Source organism: Sinocyclocheilus rhinocerous, unplaced genomic scaffold (assembly GCF_001515625.1).
Source record: "Sinocyclocheilus rhinocerous isolate Xijiao unplaced genomic scaffold, SAMN03320098_v1.1 scaffold502, whole genome shotgun sequence".
Lineage (NCBI taxonomy): Eukaryota > Metazoa > Chordata > Actinopteri > Cypriniformes > Cyprinidae > Sinocyclocheilus > Sinocyclocheilus rhinocerous.
In genome coordinates, this window is record NW_015641028.1 from 354,335 (window position 1) to 376,879 (window position 22,545).

General features: G+C 34.9%; 5 protein-coding genes across 6 annotated transcripts in view; 2 read left to right on the top strand and 3 right to left on the bottom strand.

The window, feature by feature from the left end:
- Positions 1-1,645: 1,645 nt before the first annotated feature.
- cdk5rap3 (CDK5 regulatory subunit associated protein 3) lies at positions 1,646-7,194 on the bottom strand. 2 transcript variants are annotated; one of them, XM_016570438.1, is made up of 15 exons: positions 7,149-7,194; positions 7,020-7,079; positions 6,675-6,720; positions 6,402-6,533; positions 6,213-6,313; positions 6,064-6,112; positions 5,793-5,971; positions 5,579-5,715; positions 5,303-5,447; positions 5,132-5,233; positions 4,961-5,042; positions 4,209-4,297; positions 3,917-4,122; positions 2,423-2,594; positions 1,646-2,043 (listed from the first exon to the last, which is right to left on the bottom strand). In XM_016570438.1, the coding sequence occupies exons 2-15, from the start codon at positions 7,023-7,025 to the stop codon at positions 1,978-1,980; spliced, it is 1,512 nt and encodes a 503-aa protein (XP_016425924.1). In that variant the 5' UTR covers positions 7,026-7,079; positions 7,149-7,194; the 3' UTR covers positions 1,646-1,977. The 2 variants fall into 2 exon arrangements, with proteins under 2 accessions (XP_016425924.1, XP_016425925.1); XM_016570439.1 differs by lacking the exons at positions 6,402-6,533; positions 6,675-6,720; positions 7,020-7,079; positions 7,149-7,194 and adding an exon at positions 6,778-6,781 and having other exon boundaries at positions 6,213-6,234.
- Positions 7,195-8,876: 1,682 nt separating this feature from the next.
- Positions 8,877-10,464, bottom strand: LOC107754106 (CDK5 regulatory subunit-associated protein 3-like). The gene is made up of 7 exons (XM_016570428.1): positions 10,294-10,464; positions 9,949-9,994; positions 9,676-9,807; positions 9,487-9,587; positions 9,338-9,386; positions 9,067-9,245; positions 8,877-8,993 (listed from the first exon to the last, which is right to left on the bottom strand). Exons 1-7 carry the CDS (start codon positions 10,297-10,299, stop codon positions 8,877-8,879), a joined length of 630 nt encoding a protein of 209 aa, XP_016425914.1. The 5' UTR covers positions 10,300-10,464.
- Positions 10,465-16,946: 6,482 nt separating this feature from the next.
- Positions 16,947-17,258, top strand: LOC107754107 (proline-rich protein 15-like protein B). The gene has a single exon (XM_016570429.1). It carries the CDS (start codon positions 16,947-16,949, stop codon positions 17,256-17,258), a length of 312 nt encoding a protein of 103 aa, XP_016425915.1.
- A 465-nt stretch (positions 17,259-17,723) lies between these two features.
- Positions 17,724-21,055, bottom strand: LOC107754092 (pyridoxine-5'-phosphate oxidase-like). The gene is made up of 7 exons (XM_016570409.1): positions 20,837-21,055; positions 20,133-20,257; positions 19,926-20,025; positions 19,760-19,813; positions 19,476-19,604; positions 18,897-18,967; positions 17,724-18,793 (listed from the first exon to the last, which is right to left on the bottom strand). The coding sequence occupies exons 1-7, from the start codon at positions 21,050-21,052 to the stop codon at positions 18,628-18,630; spliced, it is 861 nt and encodes a 286-aa protein (XP_016425895.1). The 5' UTR covers positions 21,053-21,055; the 3' UTR covers positions 17,724-18,627.
- Positions 21,056-21,534: 479 nt separating this feature from the next.
- mrpl10 (mitochondrial ribosomal protein L10) overlaps positions 21,535-22,545 on the top strand; it is a 5,751-nt gene continuing 4,740 nt past the window's right edge. The window contains exons 1-2 of the mRNA XM_016570440.1: positions 21,535-21,636; positions 22,049-22,218. Coding sequence (XP_016425926.1) covers positions 21,597-21,636; positions 22,049-22,218 — 210 coding nt within the window. The 5' untranslated portion in view covers positions 21,535-21,596. The remainder of the gene's footprint in view (positions 21,637-22,048; positions 22,219-22,545) is intronic.

A 22,545-nucleotide genomic window follows, 5' to 3' on the forward strand; every position in this document is an offset into this window, starting at 1 on the left:
CTACTTATCATAGCTTCATCAGAGACAGTGGGGGGATAGGCGGAGACAGACAAAAGAAAAAATGGATGCGTGTGCATTTTGCAAACCAATGAAGTGAGAATGCGCCACAGATAATATCTTGGTTAAATGTCGCCATGATCGATGACACAAAGTCTACAATGCCAATGTGGTATAAAACTTGGGTCTGAAATTGAGCTGTAATGCTTCACTGTTCCTTGCCTTAGATGTAGGAGGTGTGCAAAAATCATGTCCATTAGATCCTCAATCTTGTGAGCATAATGTGTTTCTGCCATGTGATTATACCAGCTGCCCCAGGGCAAAACAGAGACAACACAGTGATAAAACATCGGGGGAGATGTATGGCTAGTCTTTTAGATGAGGTGAGGTGCTGTTCCTATGATAATCATATGCTGTTATAAAGTAATTATATTTCAATATATGTTTACTATAGAATACATTAATGGAATTAATCTTTAGGTGGACTATTCTAGGTACAGTATGTCCTCTAATTTTCAAAAGTTTGGGGTTGGTAAGATTGTTTAAATTTTTTTTAAATAATCTCTTATACTTACCGAGGCTGCATTTATTTAATCCAAAATATAGTAAAAACAATAATATAGTAAAATATTATTTAATTACTACATTACATTATTTAATTTATTAAAACTGATTTATCCATGTGATGCAAAGCTGAGTTGTTCCAGTCTTCAGTGCCACATGATCTTTCAAAAATCATTCTAATATGCAGATATGGTGCTACAGATTTCTTCTTCTTATCAATGTTAAAAACAGTTGTGCTGCTTAATACTTTTGTGGAAACCATGATATTTTTTTGGATTTTTTGACAATGTAAAGTCTTTTACTGTCACTTTTGATCAGTTTAATGTCTCCTTGCTGGAAAAAAAAAAAAACTTTCTTACATGACCCCACACATTTTAAAAACATTACAACAGTAATGTTTTTAAAATGACACCACAAATAAGAGTAAAATGCATCAACTGTCTGTATCTCCCCCTTAAAATGTTGTTTTGGCATATTCCACCTCAGACGTTTGACCTTATATTCTGTTTCAACTAAAATCATCATGATCTGTTGACAACATTCATTTTATTGTAGTAAAACATTTTAAAATTCATTTAAAAATCTAATATTTAGCTGTGTCACACAATTGCATGCAACCCTGTTATACTGCATTAATTTCGCAATTTTTAAGTGCTTTCATCAAACTCAGCCTTAAAACTAGTAACCCTAGTTGGTATACATGTGTATATATATATATATATAATTTTTGTTTTCTAAAATGATCATTTTTGTCATGCTTCTACATTTATGTTCACTTATTTCACTTTAATGGCATTAAAAATAATATATTCATTGCCATTAGAGTGAAATTACTGAATATATATATATAAGTCGCTTTGGATAAAAGTGTCTGCTAAATGACTAAATGTAAATATATAAATATATATATATATTGATGTGAAAATAATGCACATGTTAATCGGTATCTACAAAACAACATTTTGTTTTAAACTCTTAAAAAGTCACCCCTACTGATTCAGGTCAAATGGACTCTTCTAGTATGCAGTTTTTAAAACATTGATAATTCAGCAATTTAATATTTCATTTTTTTTTTTTTAAAATAGTTTATTACTTTATTGTACATGCTGTTTGCAAAAATGTAAATTTTTCTGACCGTTTCTTTTAGTTTTGATGTAATTTGATGTAAAATGCCATGTTTTTCTTCACAGAAATTAGGGTTAGCAATGGTATATTTAAATGTTGGCCTCTTAAGACGGTTCATTTACTGAATTCAGCACTTCAGACTAATGAGGCCAGCTGTGTAAGCGCAAGTTATTTACAGCCTTCTTTGAATATTCAAAGGAATCACCACAAAACAATTACCTTCCCAATTTAAATGGGAAAAATATATTTATGAAATGATACATCTGTGCAGTATGTAAATACTCTTCTTGGTCACACATGAACTCCCATGAGGTTGACGGGCCGGTTGTTGTATCTTTTGGAGATGTCAGCTTCAATCTGTTTGTGAGAGAGAGACACAAATAGATAAAGAGGAAGCTTTTTTCATATTCTCAGCCAGTCAAGGATTTAGTTTTCAATAAAAGTTATGTCCACCATGACATTTAACAACATTAGTTTAGCTTTTTTGCTCTATTAACCTCATTTCTTTTTATATTTAACACTGCCAAGCATTGGCTCCTTTTGCAAAGAGGGGAAGAGTGTGAACAGGAATTTGAAAGTTTGCTAAGGTGCCAGTTTTACTTTTGCAGAGAGGAAAGTAAATGAGTGAGAAAGTATCAGGACTATACCATATACTGCTGTAATAGGACAAATGTATTATGATAAACCTGTACTGAAACAAATCCACAAATACATCATTATAACAGGTTTACTGTACCAGTTCCTGGAGCTCCTTGGTGCGAGCAGCCAGCAGATCAATGCGGGGCTCCAGCTTGGCCTGTTCTTCCAGAGCCTCCTGTCGTTTTTCAGCCAGCGTGCCACACTTTAACACCAAGATATCAGCCTGCTTGAGTTTCTGCCGCAGTAACTCTGAAACACGCTCCACGTAGCTGAGACACAAACATACACAGCACCAGATTTATCATTATCTGACTACAAGATTTCATCTACATCAACATTAAAACTATAGATAACTGTTCAGTGTTTTTTTTTTAATGTGACTAATAGCTTCAAGGAATGGTTAATTAAAAATGAAAATTTGCTGAAAATATACTTACCCTCAGGCCATCTAAGATGTAGATGAGTTTGCTTTTTCATCGAAACAGGTTTGGAGAAATTTAGCATTACATACACTTGCTCACCAATGGATCCTCTGCAGTGAATGGGTGCCATCAGAATGAGAGTCCAAACAGCTGATAAAAACATCACAATAATCCACACAACTCCAGTCCATCAATTAATCCATAAGCCATAATACTGTTTGATCAATATCGGAACACAAATTTCTGACCCTGCATAGACAGCAATGCAACTGAAATGTTCCCAGACCCAGAAATGTAGTAAGGACTTTGGTAAAATAGTCAGTGTGACATCATTAAGTGAACCGCAATTTTATGAAGCTACGAGAGTACTTTTTGTGCGCAAAGAAAACCAAAATAACTTATTCAACAATTGTTCTCCTTCACGACACCCTAGGGGTGCCATTATGGAGAGTACCAATACGCCTGCATTGTTTATGTGCAGAGTTACTCTTGATAATGGCGAAAGATGTGATTTTGAGGAGAAGAATTGTTGAATTAAGTCATTATTTTTGTTTTCTTTCCGCACAAAAAGTATTCTCGCAGCTTCGTAAAATTACGGTTGAACCACTGATGTCACATGGACTGTTTTACCGATGTCCTTACTACGTTTCTGGGCCTGGGAACATTTCAGTTATGTTGCTGTCTATGCAGGGTCAGAAAGCTCTCGGATTTCATAAAAAATATCTTAATGTGTTCCGAAGATGAACGAAGGTCTGACGTGTTTGGAACGACACGAGGGTGAGTAATTAATAACAGAATTTTCATTTCTGGGTGAAGTATCCCTTTTAAAAACGTTTCAATGATGGATTTCTTTCTTACAAACACAGCTTTTCGCTGCACAAGATGTTTATTGGTGGACTGGAGTAGTATGATGGATTACTGTGATGTTTTTAAAAGATGTTTGACGGCACCCATTCACTGCAGAGGATCGATTGGTGAGCAAGTGACGTAATGCTACATTTCTCAAAAGCTTTTCAAACGAAGAAACTCATCTACATCTTGGATGGCTGGAAGGTGAGTAAATTTTCAGCAAATTTTCATTTTTGGGTGAACAATTCCTTTCAGATATGCTGATATATGACAGATTTAAAATGCATTTGTTCATATGAAAGGTTTGAGTGTGTAGTTACCGTGGTGACGCCTGGATCATGAAGAGGTGCTGCATTCGTACTGAAGTGAGCCCGTTTAGCAGGTCACGCACGTCTGCCAGCATGGCCTCCACACGCTCGGGAGTCTGGGCCTGAATCACTGAGGGAGCGAGCTGGAACTGACTCATGGTCACCAAGTCACCTTCTTCACGCATCTCACTGAGCCGCTGACACAGGAACATTTCCAACTGACCCACAGAAACACAGAAAAAGAGTTTGGTTTGGGTGAGGACTAAAGTTTCTGTCTAATACTTGTAACAATGAGCTGTTGTACCTCCTTCAGCTCATTGATGAACTGGCCACGTGTCTGTGAGTTTTCTAGAAGAGAAAGCGCATCTTCACCTCTGGCAACACCATCAGGACCTGCAAAAGTAAAATTATTCAGCACCATACCCAGACCCAGATGAAATCTGCAGACTCTGGAGTTGCGCATTATGCACGCTGATTATAATGTGTATTTACAGAATGGATATAAATGTTTAAAATACGATTATGTGTGCCTGTCTGTAATTCTATCCTTTTACCAAATTGCAGATCTCACATTAAAATAATTAGCTCTTGGTGATATTTTTGATTATTTTATTTTTTTTATGCTTTTAAAATAAATAATTTATGCCCATGAATGCTGCATTTATTTGATGAAAAATACAGCAAAATGTAAAATATAACACTTTAAAGGAGCTTTTCTATTTTAATATATTTAAAAATATACATTTGTGGTGCATCAGTCTTTTTGTGTTGTGTCCTTTGGAAATCACTCTTAAAAAACAGTGCTTCATATATATATACAGTGGGTACGGAAAGTATTCCGACCTCCTTAAATTTTTCACTCTTTGTTATATTGCAGCCATTTGCTAAAATCATTTAAGTTAATTTTTTTTTCCTCATTAATGTACACACTTAATGCATCCTGAATAAAAATATTATTGACCCCAAACTTTTGAAAAGCAGTGTAAATGTATAACAAATTCTTAATGTTAAGTACAGTTATCAACATTTAATTTCAGTAAATCCCAACACACTTACAGTCTGTGCCAACATCCACAATTTCAATTTCCACAGGTGTTAATTCAGAGGCTCCCCAGTCAATACCACCAGCACTGGTTTCCTGAAGTTGATTGGTAGACTGTTTTAATTCTGTTTCAAAATGAGATAACCAAAGATTTTACATTTGTGCTAAATATTTAAGGCTCTTACCTCTGTGCCAATCTCGGGACTAATACCCACACCATCCTCAACAGAGATCCCAAAATTCACCTCTTCAGTATCAGCGCCATCGCCGAGGTCACCCCAGTCAATCTGCACAAAACAAGAATGATAGACAGACGCTCTAAACTCAACTCATGGAGTCATATTAATCACACTTACAGTCTCCTCTGTGACAACATCAGGTGGGGCTTCCTCCATTACAGGTCTCTCTACAACTGTGGGCACATTTCCTGTCTTCCACTCATATACAGTTGTGTTTCCTTTCTTCTGGACAAATCTTAGAATGGGCAGTGCTTCTTCAGACCTAAAAAAAATGTAAAATTGCACTTAGACGAACATCATATAAGGTTTATGTTGGAGTTAAATCACAGCATGATTTCAGGTGTCTAAAGGTCAATCAATGCAGCATTAGAAACGACAAGAAGTCACACTCACCAATCACTAACAAAGTTTATGAAGGCTTCGTAAAATTTTATAGCTTCATCCAGACAGGCAGCTTTTTTACCAGTTTCTTCCAAAACTACAGGCAGATCCTTAACGAGTGCTTGTAACTCCCTTGCCACATTTTCCCCCTGTGAAATATTATAGGTTAGTATCGGTAATCAGCATCAAACGATGTAAAATACATTGTAATTATTTGTTGTCTAACCTGAATCCCATACTGTTTACAGGCAGCATAATAGCGTTCCCTCATGTCAGTGGCACCGCTCTGACACTCCAGTTCTCTTCGGCTCAACTCCTGCTGCAGCTGCTGAGCTTTAGACACCTGCTTCCTCAAAGCAGGACCTTCATAACTTACACTACGAATCAATATACTGGCCACTTCAGCTGGGGTTAAAAACACACATACACACAATCATGTCACTGTGTTTGTGTAACTTTAAAAAAATGGCTTAAATAATTAAATGATGATTGTTTACCTAAATAGACATTGTCTTTTTCATACAGGGACACTATTTCTTGCCAATCCTGTTGACAAAAAAAAAAAATATAGTATATTATTTTTACTACATACAGCAATAAATTACACATTAAAAGAATAATAAACAGCAGAGAGACGCATCATCACCTTCATCCTTTGTGATGAATATCTGCCAAAAATATTTTTGGTGGACGCTTCTGTTCCTTTTAATATTTCGATTATTCGTAAGCAATGGAAATAGTGAATATCTGCAAAAGGAACAATGTATGAGTAATCACATTCAAACAAAAAGAAGTATGTTTGTATTATTATCATGTTTTTTTTATTTTATTTTACATGAGCCAGAGAGCAGTTGTTTGATCTCCTCATTCTCTGGCATATCCTGAATGGCAGCATTGATTTTCTCTCGAATTGTCATCACTGCACTTTGCCATCTCAGCGTGCAGTGCCTCCGGTCCACCAGCCAGTCTGAATGATGGAGACAAAAGCAAAATATTAAATAGATCTTTGTGCAAGATCTAAACTACTGTGTATAGAAGTCAAGCTACAGCACTTCAAACCATATGTATAAGAATTGTGTATGCATAAATGACTGTAAAACTGTCTTACCTAAGAGTTTACTGGTTTGGATGTCAATTGGGACATTCTGGATGTTCTGTTAAAACAGATTTTTATAACAAAGGTAAATTATACACACTGTAATAACACTCACGTCAACTTTTTGCACATTATTATGGTCTTATAATCTTAACGAAAAGATATAAGCCAAGTAAATAATTCAGGCTTTATATGAATAAAAACACAGAAGTATGCATTGATGCACAATAATACTCTTTGAACTGATTATTGATAGCTTGTCAATGTCTATAAGCATGTTCACGTTTCTTTACACAGGGAGAGCAAGACTTAAAAAACGGCGACACTTAATTTTAACCAAATAATGTTTTGTTTTACCTCCATTGCAATCGTGGTTGTCGTTATTTTGATAAAATAATACCTAAAGCTACTCCATGCCTGTAAATAAAACCGATGAGATATAGCTCAAGTTTACAATTTCCACTGACACGTACATACAAAACTGACCAGTCAGCACACGCGACACTGCTGGGTCTCACGCGCCGCCTGCTGAAACACCAATGAACTACACGAATAGAAGAACCGTTAATCACTTCCTTGTAACGTCAAAATAAAAGTCACTAGAAATTGCTTGCAACAAAGTGACCTTAATTTTCCTCTTACAGTTATGTATTTTCCGTGAACTCAAACGTATCTGAAATTCACTGTAAATTGATTTAAAAAAAAAAATCGATAAATGTACGGGAATCTTAATACACGCTTTCAGATGTTGTGGATACTCAGCTAATTTTATTTCATAAAATTAAGATGGTTCAAAAATGTTGATTATTAATAATTTAACAATTAATTATAAGTATATCCATGTAATAGACGTTTATATATTAATAAATAATAATTATTTATCACTACGCGTTCTTTATATCTTAATACGTTGTATTTTATCACACTGTTTTCCATAATTACGAATCTGGTAATAAAAAGTTATTTATATCTTATTTCAAAAAGCTGTAAATTCAACACATTATTATTTTTTTCAGAAAAGTTCCTTCAATGCAACGGCAAATCTCAAACTATTAAATGGTTTTTGATCATTTGTAGACTATTTATTTTTCTTATTATGGTACTTTTCGTATATATACAAAGGAAGAAAAAGATACATTAATTTGCTTACTTTTCAAAAAGGTAAACGCATATCTTCTATATCTATATCTATCAATAAAGTATCGCTTTTTATTTCTCCTCTTTCCTACTACTTGTTTCACTTCTGTTTCAGTTTTTATAACCATTTCTTACTATGTGTAAGTAAGTTGTTGTTTTCCGTTGACTGAGTGACAAACAGCAGAAGTGGTATGTCCACTAGATGGCGCGATTTCCTTTAAAAGAAATAGTGTGACATATTACATTGTTTCGTACTTATAAGCAGGGCTGGCAATAACAACAAGAAATAGTCATTTTACATTTTCTTGCACCATATGCATTGCATTTGTGCTTCCTTTCTATTGTGCTGCTTGCATAATTCATAAAATATTTCAACTCGCACTTTATGTGGACATAAATTTATGGTAAATATCCTGCTCTTTTCTCAGTTTTATTTGAACAAGGTGGTTTTATAGATTTTCTGTTTGCCGGATCACAACACTCCTTATCTAAGTGTCTGCCAAAGGGACTTTGGCTGTAAATATGACTGCAGGTGTCTCAGGTGTTTCCAACAAGAGGCTCCTCCCGTCGTACAGTTGACAGAAATATCTATTTCTTCTTCTGTTTTCTGACAGAGCAGATTAAAATCAGCAAAGAAACAAAGCAGAAAGTTTGAAATAAAGGTCAGTATGACACTATTATGCAATGTTAAAATCAAAGATAGGATTGTAGTTCTGCTTCTTAAAGTTAGGATATCTTGGGCAACTCCAGTAACACTACACTTAATACACAGGAGAGGCCTTTGAAAAGAAACTTGCATTGTACTCCAGAGAACTTTTAATCACTCCAAAGACCATCTCAGCACCTTGCTGAGAGCAGAAATCAGAATTGTAATCCTAAATCGGTTAAACTCTTTTATAGTCTTGTGAAGCACAATGGCTGTAACAGTTAAAGGGAACCATATAGGCAATGCTTTATTTTCATATTTTTTGAATGACATTCAAACCTGCTCCTATCTCAGCTGGGGATCCAGTATCAGTCTGTGATTTCCCCACATTATGCAAATGTGGGCATCATCTGTCTGGTGGCCTTGCGAAATTAAACATCAGAGGTGAAATTGTGAACAAGCTCAGGTGGAAAGCGTCTACTAGTTTCTTCTGAAACTACAGGCAGATCTTTAACTAGAGCTTGTAACTCCCTTGCCACATTTTCCTCCTGTGAAATATTATAGGTAAGTATCAGTAATCACCATCAAACGATGTAAAATAAATTGTAATTGTTGTCTAACCTTTATCCCAAACTGTTTACAGGCAGCATAATAGCGTTCCCTCATGTCAGTGGCACCGCTCTGACACTCCAGTTCTCTTCGGCTCAACTCCTGCTGCAGCTGCTGAGCTTTAGACACCTGCTTCCTCAAAGCAGGACCTTCATAACTTACACTACGAATCAATATACTGGCCACTTCAGCTGGGGTTAAAAACACACATACACACAATCATGTCACTGTGTTTGTGTAACTTTAAAAAAATGGCTTAAATAATTAAATGATGATTGTTTACCTAAATAGACATTGTCTTTTTCATACAGGGACACTATTTCTTGCCAATCCTGTTGACAAAAAAAAAAAATATAGTATATTATTTTTACTACATACAGCAATAAATTACACATTAAAAGAATAATAAACAGCAGAGAGACGCATCATCACCTTCATCCTTTGTGATGAATATCTGCCAAAAATATTTTTGGTGGACGCTTCTGTTCCTTTTAATATTTCGATTATTCGTAAGCAATGGAAATAGTGAATATCTGCAAAAGGAACAATGTATGAGTAATCACATTCAAACAAAAAGAAGTATGTTTGTATTATTATCATGTTTTTTTTATTTTATTTTACATGAGCCAGAGAGCAGTTGTTTGATCTCCTCATTCTCTGGCATATCCTGAATGGCAGCATTGATTTTCTCTCGAATTGTCATCACTGCACTTTGCCATCTCAGCGTGCAGTGCCTCCGGTCCACCAGCCAGTCTGAATGATGGAGACAAAAGCAAAATATTAAATAGATCTTTGTGCAAGATCTAAACTACTGTGTATAGAAGTCAAGCTACAGCACTTCAAACCATATGTATAAGAATTGTGTATGCATAAATGACTGTAAAACTGTCTTACCTAAGAGTTTACTGGTTTGGATGTCAATTGGGACATTCTGGATGTTCTGTTAAAACAGATTTTTATAACAAAGGTAAATTATACACACTGTAATAACACTCACGTCAACTTTTTGCACATTATTATGGTCTTATAATCTTAACGAAAAGATATAAGCCAAGTAAATAATTCAGGCTTTATATGAATAAAAACACAGAAGTATGCATTGATGCACAATAATACTCTTTGAACTGATTATTGATAGCTTGTCAATGTCTATAAGCATGTTCACGTTTCTTTACACAGGGAGAGCAAGACTTAAAAAACGGCGACACTTAATTTTAACCAAATAATGTTTTGTTTTACCTCCATTGCAATCGTGGTTGTCGTTATTTTGATAAAATAATACCTAAAGCTACTCCATGCCTGTAAATAAAACCGATGAGATATAGCTCAAGTTTACAATTTCCACTGACACGTACATACAAAACTGACCAGTCAGCACACGCGACACTGCTGGGTCTCACGCGCCGCCTGCTGAAACACCAATGAACTACACGAATAGAAGAACCGTTAATCACTTCCTTGTAACGTCAAAATAAAAGTCACTAGAAATTGCTTGCAACAAAGTGACCTTAATTTTCCTCTTACAGTTATGTATTTTCCGTGAACTCAAACGTATCTGAAATTCACTGTAAATTGATTTAAAAAAAAAAATCGATAAATGTACGGGAATCTTAATACACGCTTTCAGATGTTGTGGATACTCAGCTAATTTTATTTCATAAAATTAAGATGGTTCAAAAATGTTGATTATTAATAATTTAACAATTAATTATAAGTATATCCATGTAATAGACGTTTATATATTAATAAATAATAATTATTTATCACTACGCGTTCTTTATATCTTAATACGTTGTATTTTATCACACTGTTTTCCATAATTACGAATCTGGTAATAAAAAGTTATTTATATCTTATTTCAAAAAGCTGTAAATTCAACACATTATTATTTTTTTCAGAAAAGTTCCTTCAATGCAACGGCAAATCTCAAACTATTAAATGGTTTTTGATCATTTGTAGACTATTTATTTTTCTTATTATGGTACTTTTCGTATATATACAAAGGAAGAAAAAGATACATTAATTTGCTTACTTTTCAAAAAGGTAAACGCATATCTTCTATATCTATATCTATCAATAAAGTATCGCTTTTTATTTCTCCTCTTTCCTACTACTTGTTTCACTTCTGTTTCAGTTTTTATAACCATTTCTTACTATGTGTAAGTAAGTTGTTGTTTTCCGTTGACTGAGTGACAAACAGCAGAAGTGGTATGTCCACTAGATGGCGCGATTTCCTTTAAAAGAAATAGTGTGACATATTACATTGTTTCGTACTTATAAGCAGGGCTGGCAATAACAACAAGAAATAGTCATTTTACATGTTCTTGCACCATATGCATTGCATTTGTGCTTCCTTTCTATTGTGCTGCTTGCATAATTCATAAAATATTTCAACTCGCACTTTATGTGGACATAAATTTATGGTAAATATCCTGCTCTTTTCTCAGTTTTATTTGAACAAGGTGGTTTTATAGATTTTCTGTTTGCCGGATCACAACACTCCTTATCTAAGTGTCTGCCAAAGGGACTTTGGCTGTAAATATGACTGCAGGTGTCTCAGGTGTTTCCAACAAGAGGCTCCTCCCGTCGTACAGTTGACAGAAATATCTATTTCTTCTTCTGTTTTCTGACAGAGCAGATTAAAATCAGCAAAGAAACAAAGCAGAAAGTTTGAAATAAAGGTCAGTATGACACTATTATGCAATGTTAAAATCAAAGATAGGATTGTAGTTCTGCTTCTTAAAGTTAGGATATCTTGGGCAACTCCAGTAACACTACACTTAATACACAGGAGAGGCCTTTGAAAAGAAACTTGCATTGTACTCCAGAGAACTTTTAATCACTCCAAAGACCATCTCAGCACCTTGCTGAGAGCAGAAATCAGAATTGTAATCCTAAATCGGTTAAACTCTTTTATAGTCTTGTGAAGCACAATGGCTGTAACAGTTAAAGGGAACCATATAGGCAATGCTTTATTTTCATATTTTTTGAATGACATTCAAACCTGCTCCTATCTCAGCTGGGGATCCAGTATCAGTCTGTGATTTCCCCACATTATGCAAATGTGGGCATCATCTGTCTGGTGGCCTTGCGAAATTAAACATCAGAGGTGAAATTGTGAACAAGCTCAGGTGGAAAGCGTCCTTCTGTTGTTAAAACCCCCTACAATCCGAAAAAATCCTTTATATGTAAAAACCATATTCAAGAATGCAAACTATGTGTGAATACAAACCACTGACTTTTGCATTTGCAGTATGAAACTAAACCAGAGCAAACACAAACAATTATATTTTCTTTGTCAAAAGGTTTAACTGTAGACATGCATTTGCAAATACAAAGTAAAAATTCACAAAATGTATTGTGTGTGGAAGTACGCTGTGTGAGATATTTTATATCACATATAATACTATGGTTATGTATGTGTGTGTGTTTATTAATATGTCTATATAGTTTTTATTATTTTTTATATTTCAGTTTTAGTTATTGTAGTTCCATTCAAGTCAAAATTAAGCTAAATGAAAATGAGAAATGTTGCTTTGGAAATTAGCTAAAATATAATTTTTTAAAAAGTTTTTTTTATATATTTTATTTCGATTTATTTTATTTCAAGTTTTTTTTTGATGGTTTTAGTTAACTATAATAACCCATATAATATCTCATATAATTGCCTTTTATTTTCATAGACAATAACTTTTATGAATTTTTACTTTGCACTTTGTAGTATGCTCTAGAGTCTAGACAGACAGACAGACAGACAGACAGATAGATAGATAGATAGATAGATAGATATAAATGATAGATAGATAGATAGATAGATACATAGGCTGCATTTATTTACTGATACAGTTTCTCTGCAGTCCATCTTGATTTGGTAAGGTGAGCACCTTTTTGGTTGACCATGCAAATGTTAAACCAACTTCTCGCTCCCATGAGGTCGTTCACTCGGATTGCCCTCCCTCTTTCGATCACATGGCTGTAACATTTACTCATGTTGCATTGGGTTGGACCTAATGTTCAACTTGGACTGAAACAGTGTGTTTGTGTGAGGCTATAGGCTGCTGTCTGAGCAGGAGAGGGAGATAAAACAAGACTGATAAAGAGAGAGGGAGTAAGGGAGGGACCAAGAGAGAGGAAGGGGGAAAGAGAACACCTGTAGCATAAGACACTGCACTCAAAGCAGACATTCAGTAGGGAGATTAATTAAGAGAAGGGGAAGCAAAAAGGTGAGAAGGTATTAGCAGCTCTCAGCAGACTGAACTTGAGCGGTAAAGTGAAGTTACTAAGTGAACACAGGGGGCAAGGCTGTCAATGCGACAATGGTTTAACTTCTTCTGGACACCTGTTCTTCTGAACCAAGAGCACTTTTGAAAGAAGTGAACACATCTTGTCAGGTGAGAACTGATCACTTGCTCCTTTTTGTGTTTTGAAGTGAATTTGTTAAAATATTGTTTGTGAACATGCATTTGTTCTTGTATTTCTTCAAGATGCCCCTTTTTTTTTTTGCATATACAAGAACATTAGAGTTCACATTCTTAATTTGACTGATTTAGTTTAAAAAACGCATGAGGATTTTTTAAAACTTAAATTAAATGCAGAAAACATTATTTAAAAATAACAAAATAAAATAAGATAAAATAAAAATAAAAAAAATAAAATGTAATGAAATAAAACTAAATATGAAGTTAGCAAAAAAGATCAAATGAAATATTAAAAAAGTCTTAGAAAATCGTACAATATAGAAAAACATATATACATATTATATATAGAAAAAATAAAATGATGAAATTATAAAAACTATATAGACATTTTAAAAACAGTCCTGATAAAAATGACAAAAACGCACAACAAAATTACTCAAATTTAACTGAAATTTACATGAAAACTGAATATATAAAAACAAATTCAAAACATTGAATAAAAACTATAATAGTATCGATGTGATACTAAAGTAGTAACACTGGTCTTAACCATTTAACAATGAAAAATGAATTTAAAATCAAATGAACAAACATGAGTAGTTTTGGACACAGATGAGAGGACTTTGAACTTGTGTTCATTAATCATGAATTCTCCTAACAGAGCCCGTTATGAACAAATGCTCTATGAAGGCCTCTCTTGAGAGGCTGTAGGCTACATAGGAAGCTTGATATGGTATGTTACAGGCCCAGAAGAGAGAGAAGTAGCATTCAGGACACAAACGGCAGCAGTATGATGTCCAGGCCTAGACTTGCAGGCAAACTTGACACCCTCCATGACTGCTCTGAATACGGCAGGGCCTGGCTGCCCTTGAGTTAACCTCTCCTCTCCTCAAACATTTGTATCACCGGGAAGGCTTTGAACTTGGTTAGTGATTTCCTAGGTTTAGACAGGCACAGTGTACTCTCCCTGTGATCTCTGAAGTACTTAGTGCTGCTCAGTCACACAAGGAGGAAAACAAAGTAACTTATTATCTAGCTCTAAGGATACCTCCTGAGTATCAGAACGTCTTGTAGAAGGTCAGGTGACTTTTCAAGAAACTGCTGCAAAAGATTTGTACTTTTTTGAAAATATTTAAGAAAAATAATTCAATATATGAATAAAATATGGCTATTATTTAAATTTTTTTTTCTATTTTTATAGATTTTTTTTGTCATTTTAATAGTGCAAGAATAAAAAAAAAATTCCCTAGCTGGTCTGAAATTTTTTTAAGTAACATTCTGTAAAGCACATCCAGTCTGGCACATATCAGTATGCAGGCTGTGACTCACAATTCAACATAAACAAGTCATAATCAATAAGCATGAACAATAAAACCATAAATTAACCTTCACACCACCCTAGCTGAGGCACCTGACTCTCCCAGGATTAAACTTTACAGTCATTTTCAGAGTGCAATAAGATCTCCTCTAATGACATCTACAGTCTACTTGGCTACAATAAACTAAGTGCAATCAAGGTGAAAGAGTAGTAGCTGCTTCAAAAAGTGACTGAATCCTGTCATTATGTAATTGTAGAAGATCAGTGACAAATCCAGTGGAGAGTCTCTGTTTCCCCATAAAATGGCCATATTCCCTTGTGTTAGAAATGCCTTCTCATTTTGTAAACACTGCGACATTACATGAAAATGTTTGATGTGTTGCATTAAGGCTGTTGTTTTTGTCTCAGAACCTTTATGGTAGTGGTTTCAATGACCTCCAAATAGGATGATCTCCTTGCAAGGGACCTCCTTTCTAAAAATGCATCAATATTTTTTACTGTATAAGGCGTGAGCACTTTGTAAAAACATGTTTTTGCAGAGTTAAATATAACTGGCTTTTAATACTGCTATTTTAGCGAGGACAAAAATATTTTAAATGTTAATTTTTTTTTTCTACTCAGATAATGCCAGGTGTTTCAATTCAGTTTCAAATGATTTTTTTTTATATTGCATTTTACACAATAAATATTGTTCCAAAGCAGTTTTGCAAGGAGAATAAAACTTACAACCCCCAATAATCAATATATGCTAGAATGATACAAAGTGCAAACGATTAATTTTTTTTTCTACTCTGATAATGCCAGGTGTTTCAATTCAGTTTCAAATGATTTTTTTTTTCATATTGCATTTTACACAATAAATATTGTTCCAAAGCAGTTTTGCAAGGAGAATAAAACTTACAACCCCCAATAATCAATATATGCTAGAATGATACAAAGTGCAAACGATTATTTTAAACACAATTCTTTTAAAATGATGTAGTTTTGAAATAAATAAATATGTACACTTACAAAACATATATTAAATAAATATTCAGATAGATAGATAGATAGATAGATAGTCTACCAAAATGCTTTTCATTGCTAAAACTCATCTAATATTTTTGGCCTGATCTCTAAATCTAAATCCAATTTCTTTATTTGACCAAAAATGAATTGCACCCGGAAGTCAGAAAGGAGCTTGTCACGTTTTAGTGGAATTCGCCATAAAAAGTACATTCACATGGAGACACTGCCTTGTTTCATGCGTGAACCCTCTATGACTGAACAATATTCTACCAATATATTGGGTGGCAACGGCCAAGTGAAGGGTGTGTTTACTAGTGCCTTCTAAAGATCACTTCAGGTCTGATACTTAAAATCTTATCGCACACCAATGCTATAAAACCTGCTGCATTCGCTGGAAGACCCATCACGTGTTCATTGATACATTGATACATTCCATTTAGCGATGACTATGACAATGCTGTTAAGGTACCAGATGACACACCCTAGTGTGATACCAGCCATACACATTATTATTACCAGGTGTGTGAGTCTCCAGTGTTTACACTGGTTGCTATCACATGGGTAAATCATTGTACATCCTTTGTGATGTGTACAATAGCTATATACAGTTTGTCCAATATTACATAACAAATGATACTCTATCAGTGTAGGACGAAATACTAAGCTATCCATCAAGGAGCTGTTCAAGTGTCTTGGTTCACGCAATGTTATTTTGGTGCATCTCAGATCTCAAGGGAGTGACAGGGGATCCAGTGGTGCTGTTCATTAATTAAACAGCTGAGCAGCAGAGTCAGGTGTCCTCTTGTTATTCTAATCTAATTATTGGATGAGGAGACACACATATTACCTCAGAGAGAACTAGTGTTGCTGCTTACAATGTGCTAAAGTATGCAAATGAGCCTTTATGATAATGTTCTAATATGTTTTTGTATCCATAAAAGCACATCCTAGGGCAAAACCCATCTGTGTGTTGGTGATAAATGCATGAGTCTTATGCTATGGACTGGAGAATTAAGCAGCTTGCAGACTCACTGTTAAATTATGAGTTGGAATCTGTATTTTGAAACATTACTCAGTATCTTTCATCTACCTAACAAATCTGCATTGGTGTTACAGGTCTACTTTGCTATCTTCCCTTCGCACCTGTCATGGCCGACCCTGCCTGGTGGAAGCTCACCTTCCTGAGGAAAAAGAAGTCAGAGCCAAAGGTCCTGTATGAAATACCACCCGACTTCAGCACCAACAATGCGAAAAAAGACCTGGGCAACGACGACGCAGACAGCGATTTAGACGCCAGACTGGAAAAAATAGTGGATAAATCTGCCACTAAGGGCCGTCATGTAAAAGTCTCCCATTCTGGGCGGTTTAAAGAGAAGAAGAAGATTCGCGCGACTCTGGCGGAAAACCCGAGCCTTTTCCCCGAACCTGCTCGGACTGACAAGAGCCATGTGGAAAAATAACTTCCAGACGAAGCACACAGTTTGCAGCCTGTTTATACATATATACTAATTTTTACTCATTCTTATTTGAAAGGCTGCATGTTGAGTGGAGTTACCACTGACGCAGCGAAGATACTGGAACAGAAAATTATTATTTTTTACCGGCCATACTTTAATTGAAAAGCAACCCCAAGATGATTATTAAGGGGTTAATGTTTCCTGTAAATCATAAACACAATATTGTAATGCTCATAAAATGTTTTATTATCACTGTGGGAAAAACCTGACAAGGAAGACACAGAAACTTTATCCAACTCTCATTTATAAATCACACAATCCGTTAATTTTGTGGCGAATGGTCATAAAAATGTACATTATTGTGTAATAACTAATCTCAAACCTGTGGGAAACAGACTGTTGTTCAGGTTGCAATTTGATGTGCCCTTCGATTAGCACTTGATCATGTGTTTTTTATGTTGTTTTTTGTGGTTGTGGACGCTCAGTTGTGCATATCTCTGATTTGATCATTTGTCATAAAAAGGGTTGTAATTAGGGCAAGGACAGTCAAAAGTCACAGCACGTTAGAAATAGGTTCTCCACAACTACAGCTTTAATTTGTCGTTTAATTTGTACTTGTCCATTGTTTACTGAGGTCTTTAACGGTTATTGTTAGAATATGCAAAATAAAGATTTTTATTGCATTTCTGAGATGTGTTAAATTGTGGAGAAGTACAAACAGTTGTTTGAACGCCACCGCCATCTGCTGGCAAAAAAGCACAATGAGCATCGCTGCAAAAATTAAACAGGTTTATTACTGTATATTTACAAGAAAAAGTCACCATCCATTACAGAATTACAGCCAAATTCAGACAGTTATTTTAGATCAACATTACATTTGGCACATTTATTAACACACAATCTAATCATATTTCACATTTGTCTTGTAGAATATTTTGTTGTTTATCATTAACACATTTATAGATGTGCACAGAAGTCCAAAATCTATGTTTTCTGAAACTACAATTAAGGCTGCAAGTACAGCTGTGCTTTTTTAATTATTAATAAACATCAGGCAGTCAACAGACTTTGCACTTACAAGTAGTAGATTAAGAACGTGTTGAGGTCAGTCTTGAAGGCTTAAAAATGCTGCAACGAAGCACCATTTCGTAATGCAACATGATTTATATTCATAAAATCATGTATGCAGTTATCAACATAAATCTCCCTTCTGGTTTTGGTTAAGATGATACGAATGCAGGACGAATATGGAATGATAAGTCTTCACTAGTCAGTTGATGCCCTGGTGGCATTATTTGCGACAGTCGCTGTCAAGTAATGATGATGTATTGATGTCACAGACGGTGATGTTGATTTCACAGCATGTCCTCTATTAGGGGGATAAGCGTTGGTATATCCAGCCTCCCTCAGCTTGATGCTGCATATCCCCCAGCTCAGTCTCTCCCTCTTTTGGCCGCAAAAAGACTATTCGGTCATGTAATCTATTGGTCTGACCCTGCCAGAACTCAATCAGGTGGGGTTTTACAATGTATCCACCCCTGCGAAAAAATATATATCCATAAAAATAAATGAAACTAAAATATAACTGTCTACATACAAACACAGACAGGGATATGATATTAATAAACAAAAATTACTCACCAGTAATCTGGCATTGGTACATTAGTGTTCTTATACTTTTCCTCAAGCTCTGCATTCTTGTCTCTCAGGTACTTTAAGGGGGACACACAACAAATTATTAATAAATCAGGTGTTGCACCATACCAGGAAAATAATTAACATTAATCGTGTATAATTATCATTATGAGTGTTTGGCTGAATGCTGAAGTTGATTGTGGCTGTGTTAATTGCATTATTTATATACTCTTACTATTTTTATTTGCAGTTTCAATTAGCTTTTATTTTTTTTAATATTTTCAGTTTTTAATTTAACTATAGTTTAATTTTTAGTTATTTTTGTTATGTGCTTTTGTCAATTGTATTAGTTTTTTTTTTTTAGATGTAATTTATTTTTATTTTTTATTTACAGTTAGTAATTTTAGTACTTAAACATATTTCAGTTGGTTTCCAAGACAACATAATTTGTTGAATTAGTTTATGGTTTTCATTTAATATTTATATTTTATTTCAGCTTTATTTCAATTAGCAAAAATGTTTTTTTTTTTGAAATAGTTTTAATTAATGATAATAACCCTGGATGGTGGTGATAGTGCTACTCACTTGTCGGCTTGGTATTACTGTGCTCTGCCTGCTAACAACAGCCCCGATTTGACTGCCCTTGGGCCTTGAGTGGAAATAATCACGTGAAATCTCATATGGGATTCTCTCTACAGTGCCTTCAATGCGAATCTGTTAGGATACAACAACAAAAAATACAATGGGGTCAAAAACTAAATTCAAAATGTGTTACATATTTTGTCATTTAAACTGAAATATGGAAAAGATTATCCAAAGAATTAGCTGGAGAAGATTCTGAGATCCCCAAAAAAACAAAAAAAGCTTACCTGTCTGTTTAATGGTTCCCAGTAAAATACAAGACAGGCCTGGGGATTGCTGTCCTATTTGATTGTAAAATAAATAAATAAATTTTAAAAATACAAGACGTGAAAAAGATGAGAAGGTAAACCCATAAGGTCATTTTCTAAACAAAATTTGTTTTTAAAGACTCACCAGCTCTGTACCTTTCCGACTCTCATAGTTGGTAAAGAAGCGAAATCCCTCCTCGCTGTAGCCTTTTAGAAGAACCATGCGTGCAGAGGGGCGACCATCCCTTTGGAGAAAACAAGAAGGGGAAATTTTGGGAAAAATATATGCATTATATTTAAGTTGCTCTGTTTATTTCCAAGTATTGATGAACCGCACGACATCCATTCTTACTTGGTGGCTGTTGCAAGACACATTGCATTGGCTTCTCCCACCTCAGGGCATTTAGTGGCTTGATCAAACCAGCTGCCGAATTGCTTAATTGGATCTAAAGAAGCAAGCTGATCCTCCTCAAAACACTATAGTATGAAAATGATAAATAAGAAAATTAATACATTTATCGTATATTCTTTTTAAATTACTTGGCTTTCCGTTGTGACATATATGGCAAAGTAGGTTTAAATACCCCATAACTGAACTAGTACAGTGTCCTTTACTGTGTTGTTACTGTGTTTAGCCAATAGGATCTTTAAAGGGGTCTTTACCAAATATGCTATTACTGAAACACTAAGCCATGCATAACTGATATGGAAAGCATGTTTGATGGTCAAAGGCTGTCTCATAATTGTGTTGACTCTTTTCATATCATCTTAATTAGTAAGTGATTAATGAAAGTCAAGGTCAACTGACAATGCATGCATTTTTGAAAAGGCATTTGGCAAGCACGCAATTTAGCTGCAGATAATACAGAAAAAGGCGAATAATTTAAAAGCACACTGACAAGGTTTTATACAATAATACAGAAAATGCCGGCTCTGCATATCTAGCTTTTTGATGTAAAAATCATGATATGATACTCTGTATAATGTCTTTTGAATAGGGTCTCAGGTCATGGTCATACATATACCTGGAATAAACCTAAAATATACGTGTCCCACCTCCTGATCGCTCTTATAGCTCTTTCTCATGTTACTCAGATCCATGTCGGTGCCGCTGTCAGTACAATTCCTGCAGAAAAACGAGGTAAATAACGAAGTACTGCGGACTGTCAAGGTAACGGGCTCAATAAACTTCACAATATTGCCGATGTTCCTGGACGTGCAGAAGCGCAAATAGTTAGACGTCTCATGCCTGCAACTCCAAACCTGCGTCATCACGTTCATGCTCTTACGTAAAATGTTATGAAAAGCAGTCGGTTTTGTAACTAACCTCTAATTTTTGGAATTAATTTAGGAATGAATAAAATATGAAAAATAAATACGTTAATCAAGTAATCATTAATTTGATATTCTATAATTAATTTACATTTTTAAATTACCTTAATATAAGAAAAACAACTATTTCTGTTTCGTAAAACTTTTAAAATAAAAAATATAATTGTGTGGTATTTTTTTATTATATTGTATTTTTTTTTTTTTTAACGTAGCCTTAAAGACTTTTATTTTGTAAGTACGATTCAACAAAACGGTCGAACACGCAGCGCCAGCTGAAGCTTGGGCTCTGATCCTCTGGGGTGGGTGGGGCATTACAAAATTGTATTTTATTTTTTATTTTTTTCCCTTCAGTACAGATTCATCACCCATGTCTGCAAGATATACAGTAGGTGGCGGTAATACTCCTAAGGAGTGAACGGCCGTTGAACAAAAAGAAGAAGAAGAAGAAGAACAACAACACGGTCCACGTCAAATCCGGATCAAGATGGCAGCGACCTTGTGTGGCAGGCTTTTACCGAAATCGGGTAAGATTATGGTTTGATATTATTGCAAAAAATATTATAAGTAAATAACATATATAAAAAGACAATACCTGTCATTTACAACCATGTAAATTATGAATTACATCGTAAAATTACATACACCTGAAAGCCACTATGAAGCTATTTGTGGTACTGTACAGCATAATCATCATCTATCAGAGAATATTCAATTCATATTTGAGGTACTTAATGTTATTTGGTACATCTCTTCATATTTATGTATTTTGGGTTTTCGGCAAGCCCTTTTCATGATTAAAACACCAGATGTGACGGTCTCATGATATTAGTGAATCACTTGTGGCATCCTTTACATTCATAATGTTATTTGAATAGTAATGTTTATATTCTAGCCTTAATGTTATTCTTACCAATATTTACATATTATAACCTACAGGATGGCTGCCATTAAACCAGATTGTTCGTCACGGCTCCAAAGCTGTTACTCGTCACAGAAAGCCAATGCACTTTCTCAAGCAGAAGCTGATGGCTGTCACAGAGTACATTCCCCCCACACCTGCAGCTCCTCCTGCTGCTTTGGCTCCACGAGTCAGAAAGACTGAGGAGGTCAATCATTGCTATAGCCTACCTACTGAACGCTATCTTACAAGGCTTTAAGTGTGTCATTTTAAGTGTTTAAAGGGGTCATATGATGCGATTTCAATTTTTCCTTTCTCTTTGGAGTGTTACAAGCTCTTGGTGCATAAAGAAGATCTGTAAAGTTGCAAACACTAAAGTCTCAAAACCAAAGAGATATTCTTTATAAAAGTTAAGAGTTAACCACACCCTCTTAAAACGGCTCGTTCTAACACGCCCACACATTTCTACCTCACTATGTGGGAAGATTTACATAACGCCGCCCAAATGTTCACGCAAAAAAAGAAGGCGTAACTT